The 22,753-nt window shown below is 34.7% G+C and overlaps 3 protein-coding genes across 5 annotated transcripts; 1 reads left to right on the top strand and 2 right to left on the bottom strand.

Annotated features, from left to right (window-relative positions):
- The first annotated feature begins 7,050 nt into the window (after positions 1 to 7,050).
- On the top strand, positions 7,051 to 9,803 carry LOC109796779 (S-adenosylmethionine synthase 2). Its single transcript, XM_020356568.3, has 2 exons — positions 7,051 to 7,165; positions 8,284 to 9,803. Exon 2 carries the CDS (start codon positions 8,286 to 8,288, stop codon positions 9,456 to 9,458), a length of 1,173 nt encoding a protein of 390 aa, XP_020212157.1. The 5' UTR covers positions 7,051 to 7,165; positions 8,284 to 8,285; the 3' UTR covers positions 9,459 to 9,803.
- On the bottom strand, positions 8,136 to 10,745 carry LOC109796780 (Thioredoxin superfamily protein). 3 transcript variants are annotated; one of them, XM_020356570.3, is made up of 4 exons: positions 10,514 to 10,745; positions 10,347 to 10,423; positions 9,946 to 10,171; positions 8,136 to 9,593 (listed from the first exon to the last, which is right to left on the bottom strand). In XM_020356570.3, the coding sequence occupies exons 1-3, from the start codon at positions 10,670 to 10,672 to the stop codon at positions 9,952 to 9,954; spliced, it is 456 nt and encodes a 151-aa protein (XP_020212159.1). In that variant the 5' UTR covers positions 10,673 to 10,745; the 3' UTR covers positions 8,136 to 9,593; positions 9,946 to 9,951. The 3 variants fall into 3 exon arrangements, with proteins under 3 accessions (XP_020212159.1, XP_082915344.1, XP_020212161.1); XM_083059218.1 differs by lacking the exon at positions 8,136 to 9,593 and having other exon boundaries at positions 9,827 to 10,171; positions 10,514 to 10,735; XM_020356572.3 differs by lacking the exon at positions 8,136 to 9,593 and having other exon boundaries at positions 9,827 to 10,171; positions 10,398 to 10,423; positions 10,514 to 10,698.
- Positions 10,746 to 11,833: 1,088 nt separating this feature from the next.
- On the bottom strand, positions 11,834 to 22,518 carry LOC109796669 (phosphoadenosine phosphosulfate (PAPS) reductase family protein). Its single transcript, XM_020356413.3, has 17 exons — positions 22,144 to 22,518; positions 21,946 to 22,056; positions 21,054 to 21,099; positions 20,814 to 20,971; positions 20,509 to 20,626; positions 20,225 to 20,307; positions 16,551 to 16,610; positions 16,007 to 16,258; positions 15,465 to 15,561; positions 15,233 to 15,283; positions 15,058 to 15,138; positions 14,607 to 14,678; positions 13,433 to 13,495; positions 13,080 to 13,232; positions 12,716 to 12,773; positions 12,575 to 12,627; positions 11,834 to 12,487 (listed from the first exon to the last, which is right to left on the bottom strand). Exons 2-17 carry the CDS (start codon positions 22,044 to 22,046, stop codon positions 12,410 to 12,412), a joined length of 1,524 nt encoding a protein of 507 aa, XP_020212002.2. The 5' UTR covers positions 22,047 to 22,056; positions 22,144 to 22,518; the 3' UTR covers positions 11,834 to 12,409.
- Positions 22,519 to 22,753: the final 235 nt, after the last annotated feature.

The raw sequence follows: 22,753 nt of genomic DNA, 5'->3' as shown, positions 1-22,753 counted from the left end.
CCCACCGGTTCAACCTTTGACCCACTGACCCAATACCTTAACCGGTTCGATGACCGATCCGATTTTTAAAACTATGCTTATAAACATGGAGATACAACGGATCCAACTAATGGTGTACATAAATACATTATTATTATTATTATTATTATTATTATTATTATTATTAATATATATAAAAAATTTCATCACTGACTTACAAAGAATTAAGGTTCCGTTGCGGTCAATTAGGAGATAATAAATTATTTTATCATGTTATAATAAATTGTTTATTGTGTTAATAGAATATAGTTTTATCTTAACAATTATCATATTTTGTTGATTTAATGTATCTTTTTATCTTGAGGGCGAGGTGACACTAAATATTATTTTACATCGCAATTTTACATTGGTTATAATGTAAAAATAATACAATGATACAAGATTTGTCATCACTCACTTACAAAAAATCAAGGGTCTATATGCACAAAAAAAAATCTCTGAAAAACAAGAATCAAGGTCACTAAGATATGATATAAAATTGTTCGCTACACCTATAAAATATAATAACCAATTTTTTTTTTACCTCTTATCATATGTTGATTAAGTGTATTTTTTAATCTTAATAGAGTTAGGAAACAACATAAGCTTTTTCTCTCCCTCCTCTATATGGTACTATATTATATTATCTAATAAATATATATATATATATATATATATATATATATATGAAATTCATTAATACTAAATTTAAATCTAAAAACTTACATCAATATATTTATATTTTAATAATTTTTATATAATACAAATTTAATCAATAATCACGTGAATTAAGGTACGTGAATTAAATGTGCATAGTTAAGTTTAATACCCAGAATATATATATATATATATATATATATATATATATATATATATATATATATATATACCTGTTCCGGCCAAAGGGTGAACTAGGGTTTTTTCCTAGATCGTGCCTTAGAGCCAGAGCATTCAAAAGTGTAATCTGTCGTCCTAGCCCTAGGGTTTTGGGTTTTATACTTTTGTGTTATGGGCTTCGTGGGCCCCGCGATTATCGGGATCCCCCTTAACCGTTCTTATCTCGAAGCCCTGGGGGTGAATGGGGGGTCTAATCGGAATTTTACCGGGAAGGTACACTTACCTTCCAGCCCTGAGCCGATAAGGCGAGAGAGCTTGTGGCCTGGAAGACCAGTCGGATATTAGACGAGTGGGGGGTCTAGTCGGAATTTTACCGGGAAGGTACACTTGCCTTCCAGCCCTGAGCCGATAAGGCGAGAGGGCTTGTGGACCGAAAGACATTGATCTTCGGACGATATCGGCGGATAACCGAGGTCATCATCGGGTAAAATCCGTAAGGGTACATGCGTCATCCCTTGGGGTCGTGGTTTCTCGAATCCTGGTAAGACATGTCTCTTCCCCTTCCCCAGGGAGGGACATGCATTTAATGGAAAGCCGGCGTTGCAGGGGTATCAATAATGTTCGAACCACGTGGCCCTCCCCTATTTTCCCAAGTTAATGAGGTGGGGCCCCTTTGGGTAAGGGTCACAACGCTCCACGCGCGCTGTGGCTTTTGGGCTTTTCCCTTCACGCGCGGCTCTTCACCTCTATAAATAGAGGTGCCTCCCACTTCTCTCGAGTTATTTTGCCTTTCCCCCTTTTCGCGTTTATTCTTCTCCGGCGGTCCTCCTTCTTCCCCGTTCTGAGCTACGGCGGTCAAAAGTGGTTTACCCTCGTTTTTAGTGGTGTGAGAGCCCTTTAGGTACGCGTATTTGTTCTGCTGTTCTAGTGGTTTTTCTGTAGGCCTTTGCCTAAAGGAATTCAAAGGAATTCAAAATTTTTCCAAGTTAAAAATGAATATCAAATCATCTAGTCGTCCAAATACCGACTAGGAAAATGTCAAAAATTTTATAAGTTAAAAATGAATACCAAATCATCTAGTCGTCCAAATACCGACTAAGAAAAATGTCAAACTTTTTCAAAGTTAAAAATGAATATCAACTCATCTAGTCGTCCAAATACCGACTAGGAAAATAATTAATTTTTTCTAAGTAAAAAGTTGAACGTGAAAATAGTCGTCTAAATACCGACTAGGAAAATAATAAATACATGAAAATGATTGCTTCAAAGTTTCAAGCTTCAAAATCAATGGATCAATCGGCCAAATACCGACTGCAAAAGTGATGAAATTTTTTCTAAGTTTCAAACCTCAAAACCAACGGATCAATCGGCCAAATACCGACCGTAAAAGTGATAAATAAATGACATTTTTTCTAACTTCAAAATCAATGGATCAGTCGGCCAAATTCCGACTGCAAAGATGATAAATGAATGAAAATTTTTTCTAAGTTCAAGTGCAATTTAACCATGCAATCGGCCCATTGCCGACTCAAAATAATGAATGAAAATTTTTCCAAGTTCAAGTGAAATTTAACCATGCAATCGGCCCAATGCCGACTCAAAATAATGAATGAAAATTTTTTCCAAGTTCAAGCGAAATTTAACCATGCAATCGGCCAAACGCCGACTCAAAATAGTGAATGAAAATTTTTCCAAGTTCTAGTGCAATTTAACCATGCAATCGACCAAACGCCGACTCAAAATAGTGAATGAAAATTTTTTCATGTTCAAGCGAAATTTAACCATGCAATCGGCCAAACGCCGACTCAAAATAGTGTGAAAATTTTTTCCAAGTTCAAGCGAAATTTAACCATGCAATCGGCCAAACGCCGACTCAAAATAGTGAATGAAAATTTTTCCAAGTTCTAGTGCAATTTAACCATGCAATCGGCCAAACGCCGACTCAAAATAGTGAATGAAAATTTTTTCCAAGTTCAAGCGAAATCTAACCATGCAATCAGCCAAACGCCGACTCAAAATAGTGAATGAAAATTTTTTCCAAGTTCAAGCGAAATTTAACCATGCAATCGGCCAAACGCCGACTCAAAATAGTGAATGAAAATTTTTCCAAGTTCTAGTGCAATTTAACCATACAATCGGCTCAACGCCGACTCAAAAACAATAAGTGAACCTTTTTTTAGATTTAAAATGAACTAGTAGAATTCAAATAATGGAATAGAACTGTCAGATCAGCATTGAGCTGCAATTATATGCACGGGTCGTCCAAACTCCGACTTGTGTTGGAATCGTCAAAATTCTGATGAGCAAGGGTGAATAAGATGTGCTAAGTTAAAGAAATTGCTTGTATCGTAATCTGTCTTCGAGTTATTTATACTCGCCCAGCCGGACTTTTGCCGACAATCACGAGTTTGGTCTTCGAGTTATTTATACTCGCCCAGCCGGACTTTTGCCGACAATCACGAGTTTGGTCTTCGAGTTATTTATACTCGCCCAGCCGGCATTTTGCCGACAATCACGAGTTTGGTCTTCGAGTTATTTATACTCGCTCAGCCGGCATTTTGCCGACAATCACGAGTTTCGTCTTCGAGTTATTTATACTCGCCCAGCTGGACTTTTGCCGACAATCACGAGTTTGGTCTTCGAGTTATTTATACTCGCCCAGCCGGCATTTTGCCGACAATCACGAGTTTGGTCTTCGAGTTATTTATACTCGCCCAGCCGGACTTTTGCCGACAATCACGAGTTTGGTCTTCGAGTTATTTATACTCGCCCAGCCGGACTTTTGCCGACAATCACGAGTTTTCCTGCGAGTCAATCAATTTGAAAATAACGATTTTTATTATTTGATGTTACCTCGTTAAAAACCTTTGTAGCATAAAACCCTCGCAGCAGACTCCCATGCTTCCTCCACGAATTAACATCTGAGCACGAAAGTCCATTAGATGTTGACTAGGATCCTGTTTTCCGTCAAACGGTTCCACCTGCTGATACGAAGCTTTTCTTTGACAAACCAGACCTCATATTGACGATCCGAACGGTCAGAATGAAGAACCTCACTTCCTGAACCTATAGTCCAAAAATCAGCCCGATTCAACGGTGAACGACTTTACACCGATTAAAACACAGTACCAGCTCTGTTTTGTGCTGGAACACTTTCACCTACTGATATGAAACTGTTTTCTCCCAAACCAGGCCTCCGGTTAATAATCCGAACGGTCAGAATGAAGAACCACATTTCTAGAACCTACAGTCCAAAAATCAGCTCGATCCAACGGTGCAAGACCTTACACCGACGAAAACACAGAGCCCACTCTGTTTTTGTGCGGGAAACTTCCTCTCCTTCTCTCTCTCTGGGTCGCGCTCCTCTTTCAAGCCATTGATCAACGCCATCATCTCCTCCATGGTAGGGTGTTGTTGTCGTGGTTGGATGTGCCGCCTCTCGCCATAGTAGAGTGTAGGTTTTTTGTATTTCTTGGGGCGTAGGAAAAGTTTTACCGTAGCCCCACGGTGGGCGCCAAAATGTTCCGGCCAAAGGGTGAACTAGGGTTTTTTCCTAGATCGTGCCTTAGAGCCAGAGCATTCAAAAGTTTAATCTGTCGTCCTAGCCCTAGGGTTTTGGGTTTTATACTTTTGTGTTATGGGCTTCGTGGGCCCCGCGATTATCGGGATCCCCCTTAACCGTTCTTATCTCGAAGCCCTGGGGGTGAATGGGGGGTCTAATCGGAATTTTACCGGGAAGGTACAATACCCAATCTAATCTAAGCTAATAATAAACCCAACTCCTTGGCTCCAATTAATATCTTGCTTTCGTGGACTCGGCCTTGTTTATTTTCATCATCCTGTCAATAAAAATAAAAAAATTATAGTTCCCCAAAGAAAAATCATAAGATATATTATGAAAATAATTGATAAATATTTTTTTGACTCGTTACATGTTAAAGTGATTCATGATTTAAATGGTTACCTTCTATGATTTTGAGATAAATTCAGTTGATGATAATGTATATCAAAAATTTAGTAGGAGTTGATTTTTCTTTGTGGTGTGTTATATGTTGATGACATTCTAATCACCAATAATGATATGTGCTATTGTTTTACAAAATGAAGAAAAAAGTTATGTACCAAGAAAAATGAAAAAAAAAAATTCACAAAAAAAAATTGTGATGAAAAATTCAAATACTTATAGATCATTCTCAAGGTATCTTGGATTATCCCAAAATAATATATAGATACAATTTTAGATATATTTGTTATGAAAGATAATAAACCATATATTCATTGTTAAGGGAGATATGTTTAATCTAATTTTTGCTCGAATTTAAATTCATCCTAATGTAGCATCTATAGTGGAAATCTTGGGGAGATATATGAGTAATTGTGGTATGCAACACAAAATTTTGAAAAGCACATGACATGCTATTTGAAGAGAATAAGAGACTACATGCATACTTCCTGAAAGCTCAACAATTTAAAGATTCTTGGGTACTTTGACTTTAATTCTACAGGATGTTTGGTAAAAAAATGCTCCACATCATGCTAGATTTACATGTTGTCGTGGGGCTATTTCTTGGAAGTATGCTAAATAAAGTCTTGTAGCTTCTTCAACCATGACAACAAAATTCGTGGCTTTCGGTAAGGAATTGAACCATGGGTTATGAATACGGAATTTTGTCACAAACTTGTGCGTGGTTAGCAAAATTGCAAGTTATTAGGTGATTATGATAAGCACACCAGTTGAACAAATAGTTTGTAGTGAGTAAATGTCGCCTTTCAAATACAACAATAAGTATAATTAATAACTAATTTAAACAAAAGAATATTTCATTAATTGTTATATGTTTGTAAAAGAAATAAAAATTAGAAAGGTGAAGTTCTTTTTGATATTTTCTCAAACACTTAAAAGATAGTTTAGATTAGAAATGATATAATATCATCGAATTGTACCCTCATACATTTAATCACTTAAATCTTCTTTCACAAAAGACACGGTAGTTCTATAATCGGTGAAAGAAATAGATCAAATTGACAAAAAAAAATTAAACATAAATAGTATGTGTTTACCTTAAAAATTGAGATATGATTGTTATAGTATTTAGCCCAAGTGAGATATTGTAAGAATTTTATATTTCAAAATTTATAATATGGGCTAAATTATAAAAAAGAATTATATTAATTATTTATTATTAATAGGCTTTAGTTTATATGGTAAAATTGAGTAAATTTATTATGAGTTAATCACCTATACACTGACAGTGTAAAGTTTTTTTTATACTGACAACCAATTATATTATTTAATTGTGTCATGTCACTATAAACAAATTTACTTTTAACCGTAACATGGCACGATTAAAGGATATAATTGGTTATCAGTGTAAAAAAATTTTACACTGACAGTGTATAAGTGATTAACTCATTTATTATACTATGATAATAAAGACTTAAACGACTATTTTTTAATTCAATATGAGATAATAAGAACTCTTTAGATTGACATATTATAAGAAGGTTATGATTCTTAATATACCAAATTGCAAAACAACTCATACCTTTTTTTCTATTTAAAGAGAAATTAAGGTTTCATTTGGAACTTAAGAAATTTGATTGAAAAAGAACTATTAAGTTTCTTTGTTTGTGTTCGGGATAATTGCTGAAAAAAATTATACAAAATTTGTTGAATAACACTTGCATCAAGAATTGATAATGGATTCAAATATTTATAATATCACTAATAATTCGTCATAACGTAGATACTGTCTACAAGAACAACTTGTTCTTGCAATATGCATACTTTCATAATTATATTGCTTTCTGCTGAAGATCCCTTACATTGTTCAAGATTAAAATCATGTCCATGAGTGTCCATTTGTTTTAAAATGGGATATTAGGAAGTGTAATCGATCAGATTAATCTCAGCCACAAATGTTATGTATTTACGGTATGAGGAATTGATTCCCGGAATAAAACAAAAAATGTCTCAAGTGAGGGAGCATTTTTTACATAAAAATGATATGAATAAATTTTAATCGTATTGTATACAAAATGATCAAAATTAAAAGTTACTAAACATTACGTAACAACCTAAAATAGTTATATATACCACATAAAGAATTAAAAAATGAGTGAGAATTAGGAGAGAAATGTGAGCGGGTCGTTCGTCTATTTTCTATTTTATATTTTCCTGAATGTGTCTATATATATATAAGTCACTAGCTTTGTTCTGCCTTCCTGTTTGTCTTCTTCACATTTCCAGTTTCTCATTGTCATTACCCTTATTCATCTTCCTCTTGTTTCAAAGCAGAAAGCATCCTTGGTATGTGTCTCATTACAATTCAATATGTACCTCATCAAAATTCACTTTTCTACAATTGATGCCTTCAGCATTTTGTAATTTTCAGATCTTGGATCAATGCCTGCTTAGAATTTGTTTATTTTGCATCCTGGTTTAGATCTAGCGCTTAATTAGATCTTAGTATTTGTTTATTTTGCATCCATAGTGTTATATATTTACACATATTCATGCATGCAAAATTATACCCATTGTCGACTTGGATCTGGTCTACGTTATCCTTTGATTGATGTGGTACACTGCTCTTGTCTGTACAGCACTAGCAGATCTATATTGGCTTATGTATTTTGTGTTTGTCTTTCTTCTTTGTTGACATTATTTGGATGGTAAAGTAATAAAAGAAAATGCCAACTCTATTCAAAAGATAACTGAAACGTTTATAATGCAACCGGATGAAGCTTTCGCAAATGCTCCCACGCTCAGACGCATAAATAAATGCTTTTTTTTTAATTCTTTTGAAAATTTAAAAAATAAAATAAAATACTACAACTAACATCCTCTCCTCATCATTAGATTCACTTCCTGAATATTTAACTATGGGTCTGCGAACAGTTACGTCAATTTCATTTTTTACAGATCTACCTAAAATTCTATCATTTCAAAATAAAGTTATTTAATAACATTGCTCTTATATTTCATTATTTTTTAGAATACCCATTCTTTTATAAGGACATCAAGATCCTATATAGCTCTCATACATTTGAGCATATACCAACATTTATTCTCTCTCTCTTATTATGAATGAAATGGAATAACATAGTTTTCTCTATAAAAAAAATTCTTTTAATTACAAGCCATCATGTATTATAAATTTATTAATCTTTATAATATTTACCTTAAAAATAATTTTTAATTGATTGACAATGTAAAAAAATTATATTAACAATACATATATGTTAAACTATACATATATATATATATAGAGAGAGAGAGAGAGTAAATATGAATCTTAAAATAGGTGCAACGAAAATTAAATCAAGTTGGTAGGGTTCATGCAAAAGAAATGTACCGTATTGTCAAGTTAATTGCTTCTCTAGTTTCTACAACACAATTTAACCCTTTTTTTGTTTTCTTAACGACAGATATGGAAACTTTCCTCTTCACCTCAGAATCTGTAAACGAAGGTCATCCCGACAAGCTGTGTGACCAGGTTTCAGATGCCATCTTGGATGCATGCTTGGAGCAAGACCCAGACAGCAAGGTTGCATGCGAGACTTGTTCAAAAACTAACATGGTTATGGTGTTTGGTGAGATTACAACCAAGGCGAATGTGAACTACGAGAAAATAATTCGAGACACTTGTAGAGCAATTGGGTTTGTGTCAGCGGAAGTTGGTCTTGATGCTGACAACTGCAAAGTTCTGGTCAACATTGAGCAACAGAGCCCTGATATTGCTCAAGGAGTTCACGGTCACATGACCAAAAAACCCGAGGAAATTGGTGCTGGTGACCAAGGCCACATGTTTGGCTATGCCACAGATGAAACACCTGAGCTAATGCCACTCACTCATGTGCTTGCTACCCAACTTGGTGCCAAACTCACTGAGGTGAGAAAGAACAAAACATGCCCCTGGCTGAGGCCAGATGGTAAAACCCAAGTGACAGTTGAGTACAAGAACGACAATGGAGCCATGATCCCTATCCGGGTGCACACGGTTCTCATCTCAACCCAGCATGATGAATCTGTCACAAATGAACAAATTTCTGAACAATTGAAAGAGCATGTAATCAAAACTGTCATCCCAGCTAAATACCTAGATGACAAGACCATCTTCCACCTCAACCCCTCTGGTAGGTTTGTGATTGGTGGACCCCATGGAGATGCAGGACTCACAGGAAGGAAGATCATTATCGACACCTATGGCGGCTGGGGTGCTCACGGTGGGGGTGCCTTCTCCGGGAAGGACCCGACCAAGGTTGACAGGAGTGGTGCATACATTGTTAGGCAAGCAGCCAAGAGTGTGGTAGCTTCAGGGCTTGCACGACGTTGTCTTGTGCAGGTTTCTTATGCAATTGGAGTCCCAGAACCACTTTCAGTGTTTGTAGACACACACAAAACAGGAAAGATTCCAGACAAGGATATCTTGGCTTTGATTAAGGAGAACTTTGACTTCAGGCCAGGAATGATTGCCATCAATCTTGATCTCATGAGAGGAGGCAACTTCAGGTACCAGAAAACTGCTGCTTATGGGCATTTTGGACGTGATGATCCTGATTTTACTTGGGAGACTGTGAAGATACTCAAGCCTAAGGCTTGAATTAGCCACCCATGGTATTCATTGCTACATGTGGCTATCACCGTAGCCATCTTTCGGATTCTGGGTAAAAGGGAAATAAGGAAGCTTCAATGCGTACACCACATCTCTTACTGAAGATACGTTTCACAGCTCAAACTAGAAAAGGGAGTAGACGCGTTAGCAGTTAGCACAATAGGAGAGCATGCAGCATTAGCTACCTCTTTAATTTTGGTTTTACCGCTTAATTTAAATTTATTTACTGTAACCAATTATTTTCTTCTGATTGTTTTGCAACCAATCCTTGTGCATTGGTGTAAACTTACGATGTTATCTATTTAATTTTTTTAATGGAGTCCATTTATGAAACTGTTTACCTCATACAAAACAAATTCTTACTAAGACACGGAATAACTAGCTAGATTTTATTCTACCATTCACATAAGCGTTCATGATTGACAATGCTACCTACACAGATAGAGAAATTGCAAACATAAATGTGTTTTCTTACACGGAGTTAAGAGTGCAACCACAGTCGATCATGGAGCCTCTCTTCTCCAGCCCCATACATCTCATCTACCTTTTCACCATTCCGGTAAAATTGGAAGGTGGGGGTGTATCGAATGTGTTGAGTTGTTTCCGGGCATTCATCAATGTCTGCGTACACAAACGTAAGCTTCGGAAAATTATTGCTCAGTTTACAGAATGCCGGGAGAATTTGGCTACAAACACGACACCTGAACAACCAGAAAACAATAGTCAATAGTCAATAATGAATTTCCTTTTTGAAATAAAATAAGACCTTGAATTCACACTTGATGTCGGTATAGCCACAAACGTATCATGTTCAATTCCATTATTCCAAATCCAAACATCATTTAAACCGAAATTCAAGCAGAAAGAGAACTATACAGTTTGGAGTTTCCATTAATTGGAAAAGTTCCAAATTCAGCAGTAACGTACCAAGAAGCGCCGTAATTGATAACAGCCTGCAAAGAATTTAGTGACAGAAGGAAAGAATGAAAAACGTGTATCGTAAAAAAAAAAGCGAAGAAGGTGTATTTGCTTATTATGCTTACGGGGGTTGAAGAGGATTTGATGTGAGCGAGAATGTCGGTGAAGTCGTCGTCGCTGGTAGCGCTTTTCAAGTTGGCACGACGGTTAATGGGTAAATCGATGCCACTGCCTTCCAACCCTTTCTTCGCCTTGTTTTGGTCGTTGCTATTGCTTCCTTCCATTGCGTTTCTTTTTTCAATCCCAACCCAACCTCTATTTCACCAATCACTGCCCTACCCCCGCGGGCCGTGGGCCCGTGGCCCATCTCTCTCCATACTTTTGCTATTGATATTTAAAATATGCTAGTAATATATTATTCTATTTAATGACTTTTTTAAAATTTTTTAATTTTATGAATTTTAATCAATAAAAATTGTTACATGGTTAGAGTATAATTTTGATATATTTTTAGTATAAGAATTGTTACATTATCAATTAATTATACAATACTCTATGTGAGAGGTACGGCAATCAATTTTTCTCCTCTAGACTGTAATCTCCGGGTAACTTAAGTATCAGAGTCATTCATGAAAATTTGACTTTAGTCATTATGCTCACTTCTCGGATTCAAAGTAAATTTTGTCTCTTGATCCCCAAAAGCTTGTACTCACCATGATAGAGAGAAAGAAAAACGGAGGGAGACAGAGAACAGAAATGGATGGAGAGAATGGTTGCCGGAGAGGATCTAAATTCTTATTACATACAAATTTTATATAGAAATAAGGAGCCACAAGTAATTTAGTATTGTAAGGTTAATTTATTTAAGCACAGGTGTTAATAACATTTTTTTGTGGTATTAGTAATAAGTCAACTTATATTTATTTATCATAATTTATGGTTAATTTAATTGACTCAAGACAACGTGTTTATGAAACATTCAAATATGCATCTTGTCCTCCATGAGCAAGTCGAGAAAACCTAAGTGAAATGGTTTAGGATGTGTTGAATTGTGCTTGATTTAGATTTTAAAAACTATATTTTGTAAAATATTTTTCAAATATTAATTTTTAGATTGTAAGAGTGGGGGGAAGAAAATGAAATATTGGAAGAAAGAATATAAAACAAAAGATTGAAAGTAAAAAAATCAAAACAACTTGAAGATGTTCTGATTTTTTATTATAAAATTTGAAAAGCATTACTTCAAAAAAAAAATATCAAAAACTAAACTTAACAAACAATTTCTTTTGTTTGTTTCTTTGTTTTCAAAGACAGGTTGAACTTTAAAAAAACTACATTTCTTCATACAGGTTCAAGCCAACCCGGCCCATTAAAAAAGTCATTGATCTTGTATGAAAAATAGTTCCTTTTAACAAAACTAAAAATCTGTCCACTCCCACGAAAAATAAACGTCAAAAAAGGGAAGGATATGGCGACTTCCCCAATAAATAGTTTATTGCACTGAGCAAATTATGCCCCAGTGTTGAATGGTTAAAAAAAATTAGCAAAATAGCTCATACACCAGATGGCCTACTTCTTGCCAACTATAGAGCAAGTATATTTAATCAACATAAAATTCAGGTATATAGCAGCCAAAGCTGATGATGCAATTCGCGCTGCTAATTTAAAGGTTTAACTACTGGGTTTTCAATGAAAAAACCTGCATATTTGTAAACTGGTGCTGTAAGTTGAGATAATTTAATAACAATTCTATAATAATCAATGGGTTTTCTATGCCTCCATGAAGCAGTTAAAAGTGCTGTTGTGTTTATTGCAAATGATCTGAAGCATCAGCCTCCTGGTTTTACCATTGTTCTTTCTTCTACCAACACAGCAGCACCCTTGGTTATCTTCCTACTCCATCTTCATCCCAATGCATCTTATATTTGTAGATAATATGAGAGTGATATGATCCCACCCCATGAAAGGTTTTCATTCAGCTGGCATCCAAAAGAATGAAGCATAGCATTTAGAATATCATCCTAGTTCACCTCGTTGAAAGCACCAGTTTGAAACTTCTTGTGTAATGCTTTAATAGCTGATTCAAGCCGTGCTTGGTCCTGTACCAAAATTCGAACGGCTGATATCTATATAGATAAACGTATTTCTATTAAAACAAACACTAAAATAGGGAAGTTTCATTGTACCTTTCCTTTGAGGCTTACTATAAGAGATCCATATCTGGTTTTGCGGTAACAACCTTGATGTTACACAGAAGAAATGCAATTAAAAATATAGATAATGAGTCATAAACTGGTAAGCATCACAAAAATTCATAAACTTCATACCAACATAAATGTCTGGAAATTCAAGGCAAAGCTTTGACAGAGGTTGAGCAATTTCAACCTGCAGTTTCGATGTGCCAATATAAAATCAGATGAGCTCGAAAACACAGAATACGGATGTTGCATATTCTCACCAGAATAATTTGTCTCCTACTGCTACTTTTAAATATTTTCATCCAAAATACTTGAGTAACATCATTTGCACCTCTGATCATTTTTAATATATGCAAGCAAAATCAAATGCTGCATACTTGCGTTTACATAGACCAATCAGTGGATATAAAAAATAAAAACTCCAAATAGACTTCAAAGCATAGGGAATGAAATCATGCCAGATGTATCATGATACATGAAAATTAGTACATACATCTGACAGATTAGTTGTCACGTGCTTTGATACAAATGGTTCCAGCAATGATAGTATGTCACCAGATTTTGCTAATTCAATCCAACAGTCCCACTGCTTTTCCAGCTCCAGAACATTTGTTGCACTTAGAATTACTACATTTTGGCACTTGATCTGCAAAAAAAAGTAATTATCTCAAACAATTAATATCAGTATTTTGGTTCAATATTTTCATTATATACAAACATAAGAGTCTGTCACAACAAATAAGTACAAATGATTATCTTTTTCAGTTTCTCCTTAATGTGAAATTGAATTTTTGGTGAATGAAATATAAGGAAACAATTTTCGTTAATGAACTTCTGAACACATACCAATGGAACAGACAATTTGTCATGATGCCATAATTCAGTTATGCCCTCAGGCAATTGAGCCATCTGAAAGGTGAAAGATGGGAAATTAATATTAATAAACTTCATACAACAAAATGTCATCACATTGTATTGTGTGCAATGCAATCTAAGTTTGAGAAAGCAGATATTATGCGAAATACTACAAAAATGTCTTATTGAAGACACAAGGAAAAAAATATTGCATTCAAAATATGTATGAGGAATGACAATACCTTCAAATATTATGAGAAATGATAGTAACACATTTAGTGACACTCTTTAAAACACATTTCCTATGATTGGTTAAAATTTATTGGAAATCTCAAAATTTGTTGGGTCTCATATCCTATTTAATGAATCTCTCATGATTTTGTAATTCTCAATAAATTTTAACTAATTAGAGAGCATAGTAAGAGGAATGTGTTGCTAGCACTCCTCTAGATTTTATTAGTGTATTTCTCATTGCTCTCCCACTCCCACCCAAAACACATACACACACAAACAAATTAAGCAGAGCACAATAAAGCGGTACTTTAAAAAACATTCCTGAAAATATGAACAGCCCTGTGAGACTTGCTCTAGGCTGTTCCGTTAAGGATTTGACCTTCTTAAAAAGTTATGGTCTTGCCATTTGTGAGAATGAGAGTTGTGAACAGCCCTGAGGGACTTGGTCTAGGCTGTGGTGTTAAGGATTGAACCTTGTTAGTTCTTGGCATTTTTGTGAGCATGATCATGAAAATCATATTCATAGGTCACAGTCTCAAATGTGGTTCCCAAAGAAACAATCGTTGGAAACATTCCTAAGATATAAGGTATAACCATATTAAAATACACGCCATATTTCTTATTCTCTCCATCCCATTTACAAGACAACTGAAATCAAACAAGTGTTTTAATCAACCAAAAGACCATGAATTATTATAATTAAAAACATAAGCCTAAGATAGATAATTAGCGTATTTTGGTAAGTGATAAATGACACGTGGTTGAAGGACCTACGCAATGTAGGATTTGAGCCAATAGAAAAGCACTTGTGAGGAGAGACAGCCTTGGTATCCCATATGACATCCCAAATGAGGATTAGTCTTGCACCCAAAGGAGTATGTTAACATCGAAAATTTCCCCTAAAAAAACTAAATTTTCTAGAGTAAATTACCTCATTCCGATCACCAGTACACTGATCACCAATAATGTGCCTGAGATATTCTTCAAATTCTTCATCAGGAGCCTACAAAAAAAGCAAATCACCAATTGATAACGATAGGGATGAATATTCCAGCAAGATGAGACAAAGTGAAAGAAAACAAAGAGAAGTTGAGACACAATCTAAACTGATACAGTGCTATTATTTTCAAATACAATGAACTAAGGACAATTACAATATATAGAGCTAAGCCTCCCTCTTTAACAGAACAAACGGAACCATAACTGAATGCTGTTAAAAACATTTGGTTGGGCAGGTTCAACTACTTCTAACAACAGAAGTATTAACTACACTTGTAGAATACTAAAACTAATATAATAGATATGGATAGATACAGCGTATTTAGGAAATCATTATACTAGCCTCAAATTTAAAAATACAGCAATTGAAGGAAGCAACGCACCAAACGAACACCAAAAGCTTTTGCAATGCCTGCTAAGGTAACATCTGAATGCAGTGGACCTACACCTCCATATATAAATACCTACAAGAAGTAGGCCAGGTAATAAATATCTCAAACCATCGTATTATCAACAAGAAATTCATGCATATAACTTTACTAAGCATTTCTATCTTACCATGTCACTTTTAGATTTCTGTCGCTCAACTTCTTCAGCCACAGAATCTATCTGGTACAGAAGACACAAGCCATAAATCATGAAATTGTAATATTAGGTTAAGAATGCCTAAATTAGAGTATGCATGTGGTTCATTATCCACAGACTCATAATAACAACTTCAAGTGTTGATGTCTGCAAAGCAGAACAGTTCATATAAACATATGTTGGACTTCTGCAGAAATGAACTCACATTGTTGTGTACAACAGAAAGTTGAAACACAGACCAACCAATGGAATGCAGCTTCGTACACAAATAAGGTCCCAACTGATCCTCAACAATGCCAAACCTGAGCTATGGAACAGGGTAAAGAAAAAGACATCATCATCAATGCAGTTAAAGGATCGTAAAAAATTTATGTGTTCACTGCACAACATGACATGATAGATTTTAAAAGTGTACATTTATTTTCATTTAATCCTCTCTTTACTCAAATGATTATTGGAAATTAATTTAACTTCTGCAGTGTTTACTTTCTTCACAATAGTAAAGAGCTTCTATGTCAAGATATACGAAGCTCAGCAAGACAGAAACAAGTCATTCAGCACACAATCAAGAGATTCAACAACAGGTTAAACCATTGCAACTTGATACACAAAGCTTGAAAATTTGGTAAATAGTATGATAAAATTGTGAAATATCCCCTACGAAAATTATAAATCAGGGCAAACAAGTTCAAAAAAGATAATATATTCCACAAAATCCAATTATCCATGTGATATTGAGGTACTTACAGAATCTCATCTCCCACAGCAATGATTGATGCAGTGAGCATGCTGTTTTTATGGGAATCCAGGTTAGTCAAACCATTGCTATCAGCAGGAAGTTGTCCACCAGTAGTAGAAGGAGATGGCCTTTTAGCCCTCCCAGCCCTCTCTAATCTTCCATCAGTAAGTAAATATGCCGGTTTGAATTTATTGGAAGAACTGCTAATGGATAATAATGAGTTGGGGACTGTGTCGTATATGCTCCCAATTGAAGTATAACTGCACAAATAATAAAGACATAATTATACACCAAAATTCCCTGAACAAACACAGACAATTAGAACTTAATGTCAATAATGATGGACCAATTATTAAATGCAGCATGGAAGGTGCCAGTCAGGTTATTTAGTGAAGTATTTTTAAATAGTTTGCAAACAATAAAAAGAAAACATATCAGATCATCCAATTATTTCCACATTGTCCCGTATTCTGGGGAAAACATTAAAAAAGAAAAATATTGCAGGCAGATATAAAATCAAAAACAAGGTTTGGCATACTTATTGAGTATTACCCTTGATCATAAAGGCTGCAATAGTTCACCTTGCAAGTCAAAAGGAAGGCCCACACGTCTCTGTATAGAAATATAACCACCATAACTAAATGAAGCAAATGACATTATCACATTCCAAAAGCATCAACATAAATAATCATGGAAAAGGACAAACTATATTTACCAAGTGATAGTGTTATCAAATTAACATGTAAATTGAGGAAAGGAAACCTAATGATTTCCCTGATTTCTTTAGCTACATATTAAGATGAGCAATGAATACTTGTCAACTCTTTAGGGAAACAAATAATTACAATTGAAGAACAAAAAAATGAAAATTAGCCTTCTGATTACTGTAAAAAATTATATTGCAAGTTACAAAAATATAACAACCAATATGCGTCCCATTATATGGGATTGACTATAAGGATCAAACAGTACCATTGGACTATATCAAAAAATGAATTTTCAATAAATCCATATAAAGTAAGCTCTTTTTTTCTTTTAACAAGCTACCCTTCAACTTTTACCTGAGGCTTTCTCGTTTTCTCTAACACTGTTTGACAAAGAGAAAAGATATGAAGGGAAAAGAAAAAAAGAAGAGAAGTATGAGGAAGTGTAAGAAATATAGTAGAAATAAAAGTTGTTTGGTAAAAGAGAAATAGAAGGGAAATAGAGGGGAAGTTGATTTTTTTATGGATAAATTTGTTTAAAAATAAATATATTAATATTATTTTAAATAAGCAAACAAATATGTTCTTATATATAATTTTATTTAAACATAAAAAACATTTTTATTACATTTTTTTAAAAATATAAATAATTTTTATTATAATAAATAAATATAATATTCATAAATAAATTTATTTAAAATACAAACGAAAATTAATTTTATTATTATATTATTTTATTATTTTATTTTATTATATATATGTATATATATAACATAATCACTTCTTTTATTTTAAATATAATAAATAAAAATTATATTCATTATTTATTATTATTATTATTAGTAGTAGTAGTAGTAGTATTTTTATTTATTTCGTCTTTTTCTTATTATTATTATTATTTATTTTTTCTTGACACCAACTTTCCTACACTTCCCCTCTAAAAATGGGGAAGTTTTTTAGTGTGGGTCCCACAATAATATAACTACACTTCCCCTCAATTCTTCTTTACCATACAACACTTTATTTTTAACTTCCACACATTTCTCTTCCATTTCCTACTCTTCTCTATTTACCCTTTCCCAAAAATAGCATAACTATTCACTTACAAGGCTAACCAAAGATGAAAGTTTGTGTGCCAAAAGCCCAAAAGGTTATAAATTAAGAGAACTTGTAAGAGAATATCATTTCCCAATTCTATTTTCCTATAATTTTTGTTTCTATATCTTGTTAAATTTTCTACTATAAACCAAACTCTATTTTTAATTTTTCTGTTACTGTTAGATTGTTATAACTAACCGCAAGTCATTATAACAACTAGTCTTTAACCTATATTATAAATAGGGTTCATGTACATTGGATAGGCATTGTATTTGTACCATTTCATTTCATATTGTTGATAACAAAATGTTATTCTCTCACTCAGTTCAATAATTGAACATGGTATCAAGAGCCTAGAACTTAGGGCTTCTTTCTTTCTTCTTCCATGGTAGATCCTTCTTCAAATCCACCGCCTTCCCCGCTACACTCCTCGTCGACACCTCTCACTTTTTCTCATTCAATCACCAAAGACATTTTTCTTCTATGGCGACAACAGATTGAACTAGTCATCAAAGGTCATCTGGTGAATCCTCATATTCCTTAACGTTTTCTTTTTCAAGAAGATCATGCTACTAGATTGGTGAATCCAGCATATCAAGCATGGGAGCAACAAGATCAATTGTTACTTTCTTGGCTACAAATCAATGCTCACAAGTAGCATACTCACATAAATCATAGGTTGGGTGCATTCTTGGGAACACTAAGAGAAACTTCACGAGCACTTTAATGCACATATGCTAGCACAAGCAAGTCAGTTGCGTACGGAGTTATACAACACGACTTTTGAAGGTAAAACCATGGTTGAGTTTCTCATGCAAGTAAAAGCACTTGTCATTTGTCTTTCTTCAATCAGAGATTTTGTCTCTCCACGTGACCATCTTAAGGTTCTTCTACAAGGCTTACCACAATTATGAATCTGTGGTAACCCTAATCAGGGGCAAGTTAGTTCCGCTACAAGTACCAAAAGTTGGAGCACTTCTTCTTGCACATGAAACTCGCATCAAACAGTAAAATAAACAAGCAATAATCGATTCAGCATCCATTAATTTGACTCAAATTGTGACATCTAAAACACAGCAACAAGTCTTGCACAATTTCGAAACCGCTCAAGCAAATTTTACACAAGGTTCCTAGCAATTCCTTCAATGAGGACTACGCTTCTACTGCATAAGGAGGTAATTATTTTCGTGGAGGCATTTGTTTTGGTCTAGGAAGGTTACAAGATGGAAGCCTCTCCCTACAATGTCAAGTATGTTCCAAATACAAACACTTCGCACTCAACTACTATCATCACTTTGATCCAGTTTATGCCACAGCGACTTCATATCAATAGTTTAGGCAACCACAAAACTTATCCTACCAAAATTACCTTTTAGCACCACCAGGATTTCTTGTTCCTCTTCATCCACCAGAGAACCATCCACAAACCTCACATTACCATCCCTCTGGACAAATCCTTTCTCAAGCGATGATTGCAAACATTGCACCAGTGCGACTTTGTATATCCTCCAGAAAATAGTCTTGCTAATACAACCTCAAATCAACCATCTAACCTTCCAGAATCACCAAATAATTCCCCTAACATAATCACCAGCAAGGTCCATCTTCCAGTCAAACAAATATCCCTCTCAACCTCTCAATATACAGACGGCATTATCTATGGTTAATTATTGTCCTTGGTACAAGTGTTCAAAAGGGAAGAGTTCAAATATATAAGAAGTGGGTAAAAAAAGATGCCAATAAATAAATAAATTTGGAAATAGGTATGAGGTGGTCTATTTATTAGTGGCACTGCTCATATAACTAATAACCACAGATTTTTGTCTCTAAGACAGTTTAAGGGACATTAAGCATCTTATTCAACAGTAACATATGTGACAGCAGACCTTGTAAGTGTAAATTTTATTATTGAATGAAATGTTTTTTGTACAATAGGCACCAGCCTCTAATGTGTTTTGAGAAAATTCCACTTTTTCAGATCTTTATTTTGTTCCCTCATCCAGATAAGAGTTCAAAAGAAACAAAGCAGCACCAAATATAATCCTTAAAATTTAGGCTTTGGGCCAATCTCAACCCACAAAACTAACATGTAAGTGAGGATTGTTTCAATTTTATAAACTCTATTTAAGTCATATATTTAGTTGATGTGGAACTAAACAAACCCCCTTTAACATTGCAATTAAAGCAGCCCAAAGAAGCCGCAATTAAGGCAGACCAAAGATAACCACTATTAAGACAACTTTCCAACACACCCAAGGTTACCGGCCCGGAGTGTGGCAAATGTAGGAGGCCCAACGATGGCTCTAAGATAAATTCTAGTACCATCTTAAAATTTGGGCTTAGAGCCTAACTATAAGCGCAGTTTTCTAATGTTATTTAATTAAAAGTGTTGAGAAAAAAGCTGCACAAAACAAAGAATCAAACCTGTATGACCAATCTAAAATGGGATTAACTCTCATGAAAGGTGGCCACCCAGGTGAACTAGGGGAGAATTGTTCTTGGCCAACCTGCAAAGTTGGAGCACACATGTATGAATAGAATATGGCAATACTCAAGTTTTCATAAAACCATGGTAATCAAATCTTGAATTTTAAATAAAATCTCACTTTCAATAAGCTTGCGCAAATCAACATTGAGTTTTGAATAAATAGCAGATATGCAAATATGTACTTTAAAAAAATTATCTTGTGGTTAAAAAGTAAGGATACCGCAGTAGGGTCTCCAATTCGAACTCCAAGGAAGATAGCTCGAATTGGGTTATTCTTCAGCAAAGCCTCCAAACCAGACTTGAAATCTGTGCAAATGGTGTCAATTTGCAACCCATAGCTGCTCAAGCAAAAATCATTAGTTGTTCCACCTTTAAAGGAGAACAAGCCTCCAAGTTTAAAAATTACAAACAACACCAGAAATTAAGGGAGGAAAATATCACCTCGCCTTGTCATCTACATGGCAATGAACAATGAACAATGAAAATTAAATTCAAATGTAGAAAGAAAGGAGAAGATTCACTCACGTAGCAGCTGTATCATATGTAAATGAGTTGATTTCTGGGAAGACACTTGGACTCTCAAAATATATTGTTCGAATTGGAAAATCTTTTAGATCCCCATTGGCATTATTTTGCCCCCTTTTATGCAAAAAATAGCCAGCCCTGAGTAGGTGCAACAAAACCTACAAGCCAAAGCTCAATGTTCCCATCAATGAGCTCTTGGATTCTGATGGGTGATAAAAGATTACCCTCATTAAAACTTACCGTTGAATCCTTTCCTCCATTGAAGCTGAAGGCAACCTCCTCAATACTGTAGGAGGAAATACATCAATACACATGAACATCAGACAACTTACATTAACGGAGACAATCAGCATTGAGAATATAAATAGTCATCAAAGATCATAATTTTTTTCACCATTCATAATTTTAAAACAAGTATATGACTCATAGCAAATGAAGTAGCAAAAACGACACCAAAAAGTAGGGGCCATCACTCTGTGATGTATGCAAAATGCACTCATCCCTAAAACAATCAAATTTCAAATCCTCAATTCTACTATCATCCAATGCAAAATAGTCCTCCCACAAAGCTGTAAAAGCCATTAAGTTGTTTAGAATTGGCATCCCCTTGAAAAATCAACAAATGAATGCATACCATCCTTTTTTCATAAACTATCATGCAAATATCAAAATAAAAGCTAATTCCAGTTTTCAGATAACACCATTGTAAGTACTCTCCAGCAACTTAGACCAAGTGGAACTTCATCACATTACATCTGTGTTTCCTGATAACACATTTTCAGCAACTTTTCAAGTTAACAGACCCAAAAACATTTTCAAAAATGCTTGCCCCTGAGACAATAACAATCAAGGAGGGAAATTCTATACACCCATAATCTCATCAAATGGATCCGACACAAATCAACAACCATCCTCATTAAGCACCTATTCACCTTTCCAGTTAAAACAACTACAGAAACAAAGTCAACAGCACACAACACTCCTCTTCTGTTTTACACTAACCAACAGAAAAGGGGCAAATAAATCCAATCCCTCACGCATAAAATACAAACCCGTCTCACGGAAAGGTTTAAGATAACAACAACCTGACTAATTGCACGTCCCAGTTAATAGGAGACAGAGAACAACTTACGAATACAAAGCCAAAGCTCTCTGGATAACATAGGTGGCGTTGTTGTACTTGGTCTGAAGCCTTCGATCGTCACACTCTCTAATTGCTTTGTCGATCTCCATGATGAAAAACCTGAGGAAAGCAAAGAAAAAAACAGAATCAGAGGAAAGGGGGTTCGGAAAAGATTGGAAATTGGAAGTGTTTTCCGAAAAAGCAAACCCGGGTTAGCGTGAAAAGGATATCTTGAAGCGAATTGGAGAAGGGGTGGAGGAGGGCGTGAGTGTATGAAGTGGCTGAATGAAGGATTGTGGCGTTTTGAGAAGGGATTGGATTGGAGTGAGAGAAGAAGAAATGGACATGCAAAATGCAGTTGGATGGTTGGTTTGGTTGGTTAAGTGGGAATGAAAAGAAGGCAGAATCTGAAGAAAACAACTATAGATGATCTTATCTACGTTGTGTTGTCTGAGAGTGAGAGCACAAAAATGAAGTTGCTGCTGCTCCAACCGAAATTTAAGAACCGGATCCAGACTCCAGAGGGTTACATTCGTCCTTCAAAAATACATAAAGGTGGAGATATTCTCCAATTACTCCCCCAACAAGACCCATGTGTTTCTTTTTGTTCTTCAAACTTCCACGAAAATAGTGGTCATTTTCTTTTCTTTTTACTCTCACCTAAAACCTTTGTTTATTTAACACTTTATGAATGGAATGACTTAATTTGACCCAAATAAATCTGTATAATACTGACCTTATTTTAATATTTTTTCGTTTATTTATTTATTTGAATATTTTTTACATTAGATAAATAAAGATATAAATTTAAAAAAAA

This window comes from Cajanus cajan, chromosome 6, assembly GCF_000230855.2.
Source record: "Cajanus cajan strain Asha chromosome 6, NIPB_CcT2T_4, whole genome shotgun sequence".
NCBI classification, from domain to species: Eukaryota; Viridiplantae; Streptophyta; class Magnoliopsida; order Fabales; family Fabaceae; genus Cajanus; species Cajanus cajan.
The sequence above is the reverse complement of the archived record's forward strand: the minus strand, read 5'-3'. Positions and strand labels throughout refer to the sequence as shown.

What these genes read in the sequence shown, in the direction of transcription:
- LOC109796779 (XM_020356568.3), top strand. Translation starts at nt 8,286, where the DNA reads ATGGAAACTTTCCTCTTCACCTCAGAATCTGTAAACGAAGGTCATCCC.
- LOC109796780 (XM_020356570.3), bottom strand. Translation starts at nt 10,672, where the DNA reads ATGGAAGGAAGCAATAGCAACGACCAAAACAAGGCGAAGAAAGGGTTG. An exon ending in TCAAATCCTCTTCAACCCCC is followed by an intron (nt 10,424 to 10,513) that starts GTAAGCATAATA and finishes AATTCTTTGCAG; the next exon opens with GCTGTTATCAATTACGGCGC. An exon ending in ATTAATGGAAACTCCAAACT is followed by an intron (nt 10,172 to 10,346) that starts GTATAGTTCTCT and finishes CTGGTTGTTCAG; the next exon opens with GTGTCGTGTTTGTAGCCAAA.
- LOC109796669 (XM_020356413.3), bottom strand. Translation starts at nt 22,046, where the DNA reads ATGGAGATCGACAAAGCAATTAGAGAGTGTGACGATCGAAGGCTTCAG. An exon ending in AGAGCTTTGGCTTTGTATTC is followed by an intron (nt 21,100 to 21,945) that starts GTAAGTTGTTCT and finishes TTCCTCCTACAG; the next exon opens with TATTGAGGAGGTTGCCTTCA. An exon ending in ACAAATTGTCTGTTCCATTG is followed by an intron (nt 13,233 to 13,432) that starts GTATGTGTTCAG and finishes TTTTTTTTGCAG; the next exon opens with ATCAAGTGCCAAAATGTAGT.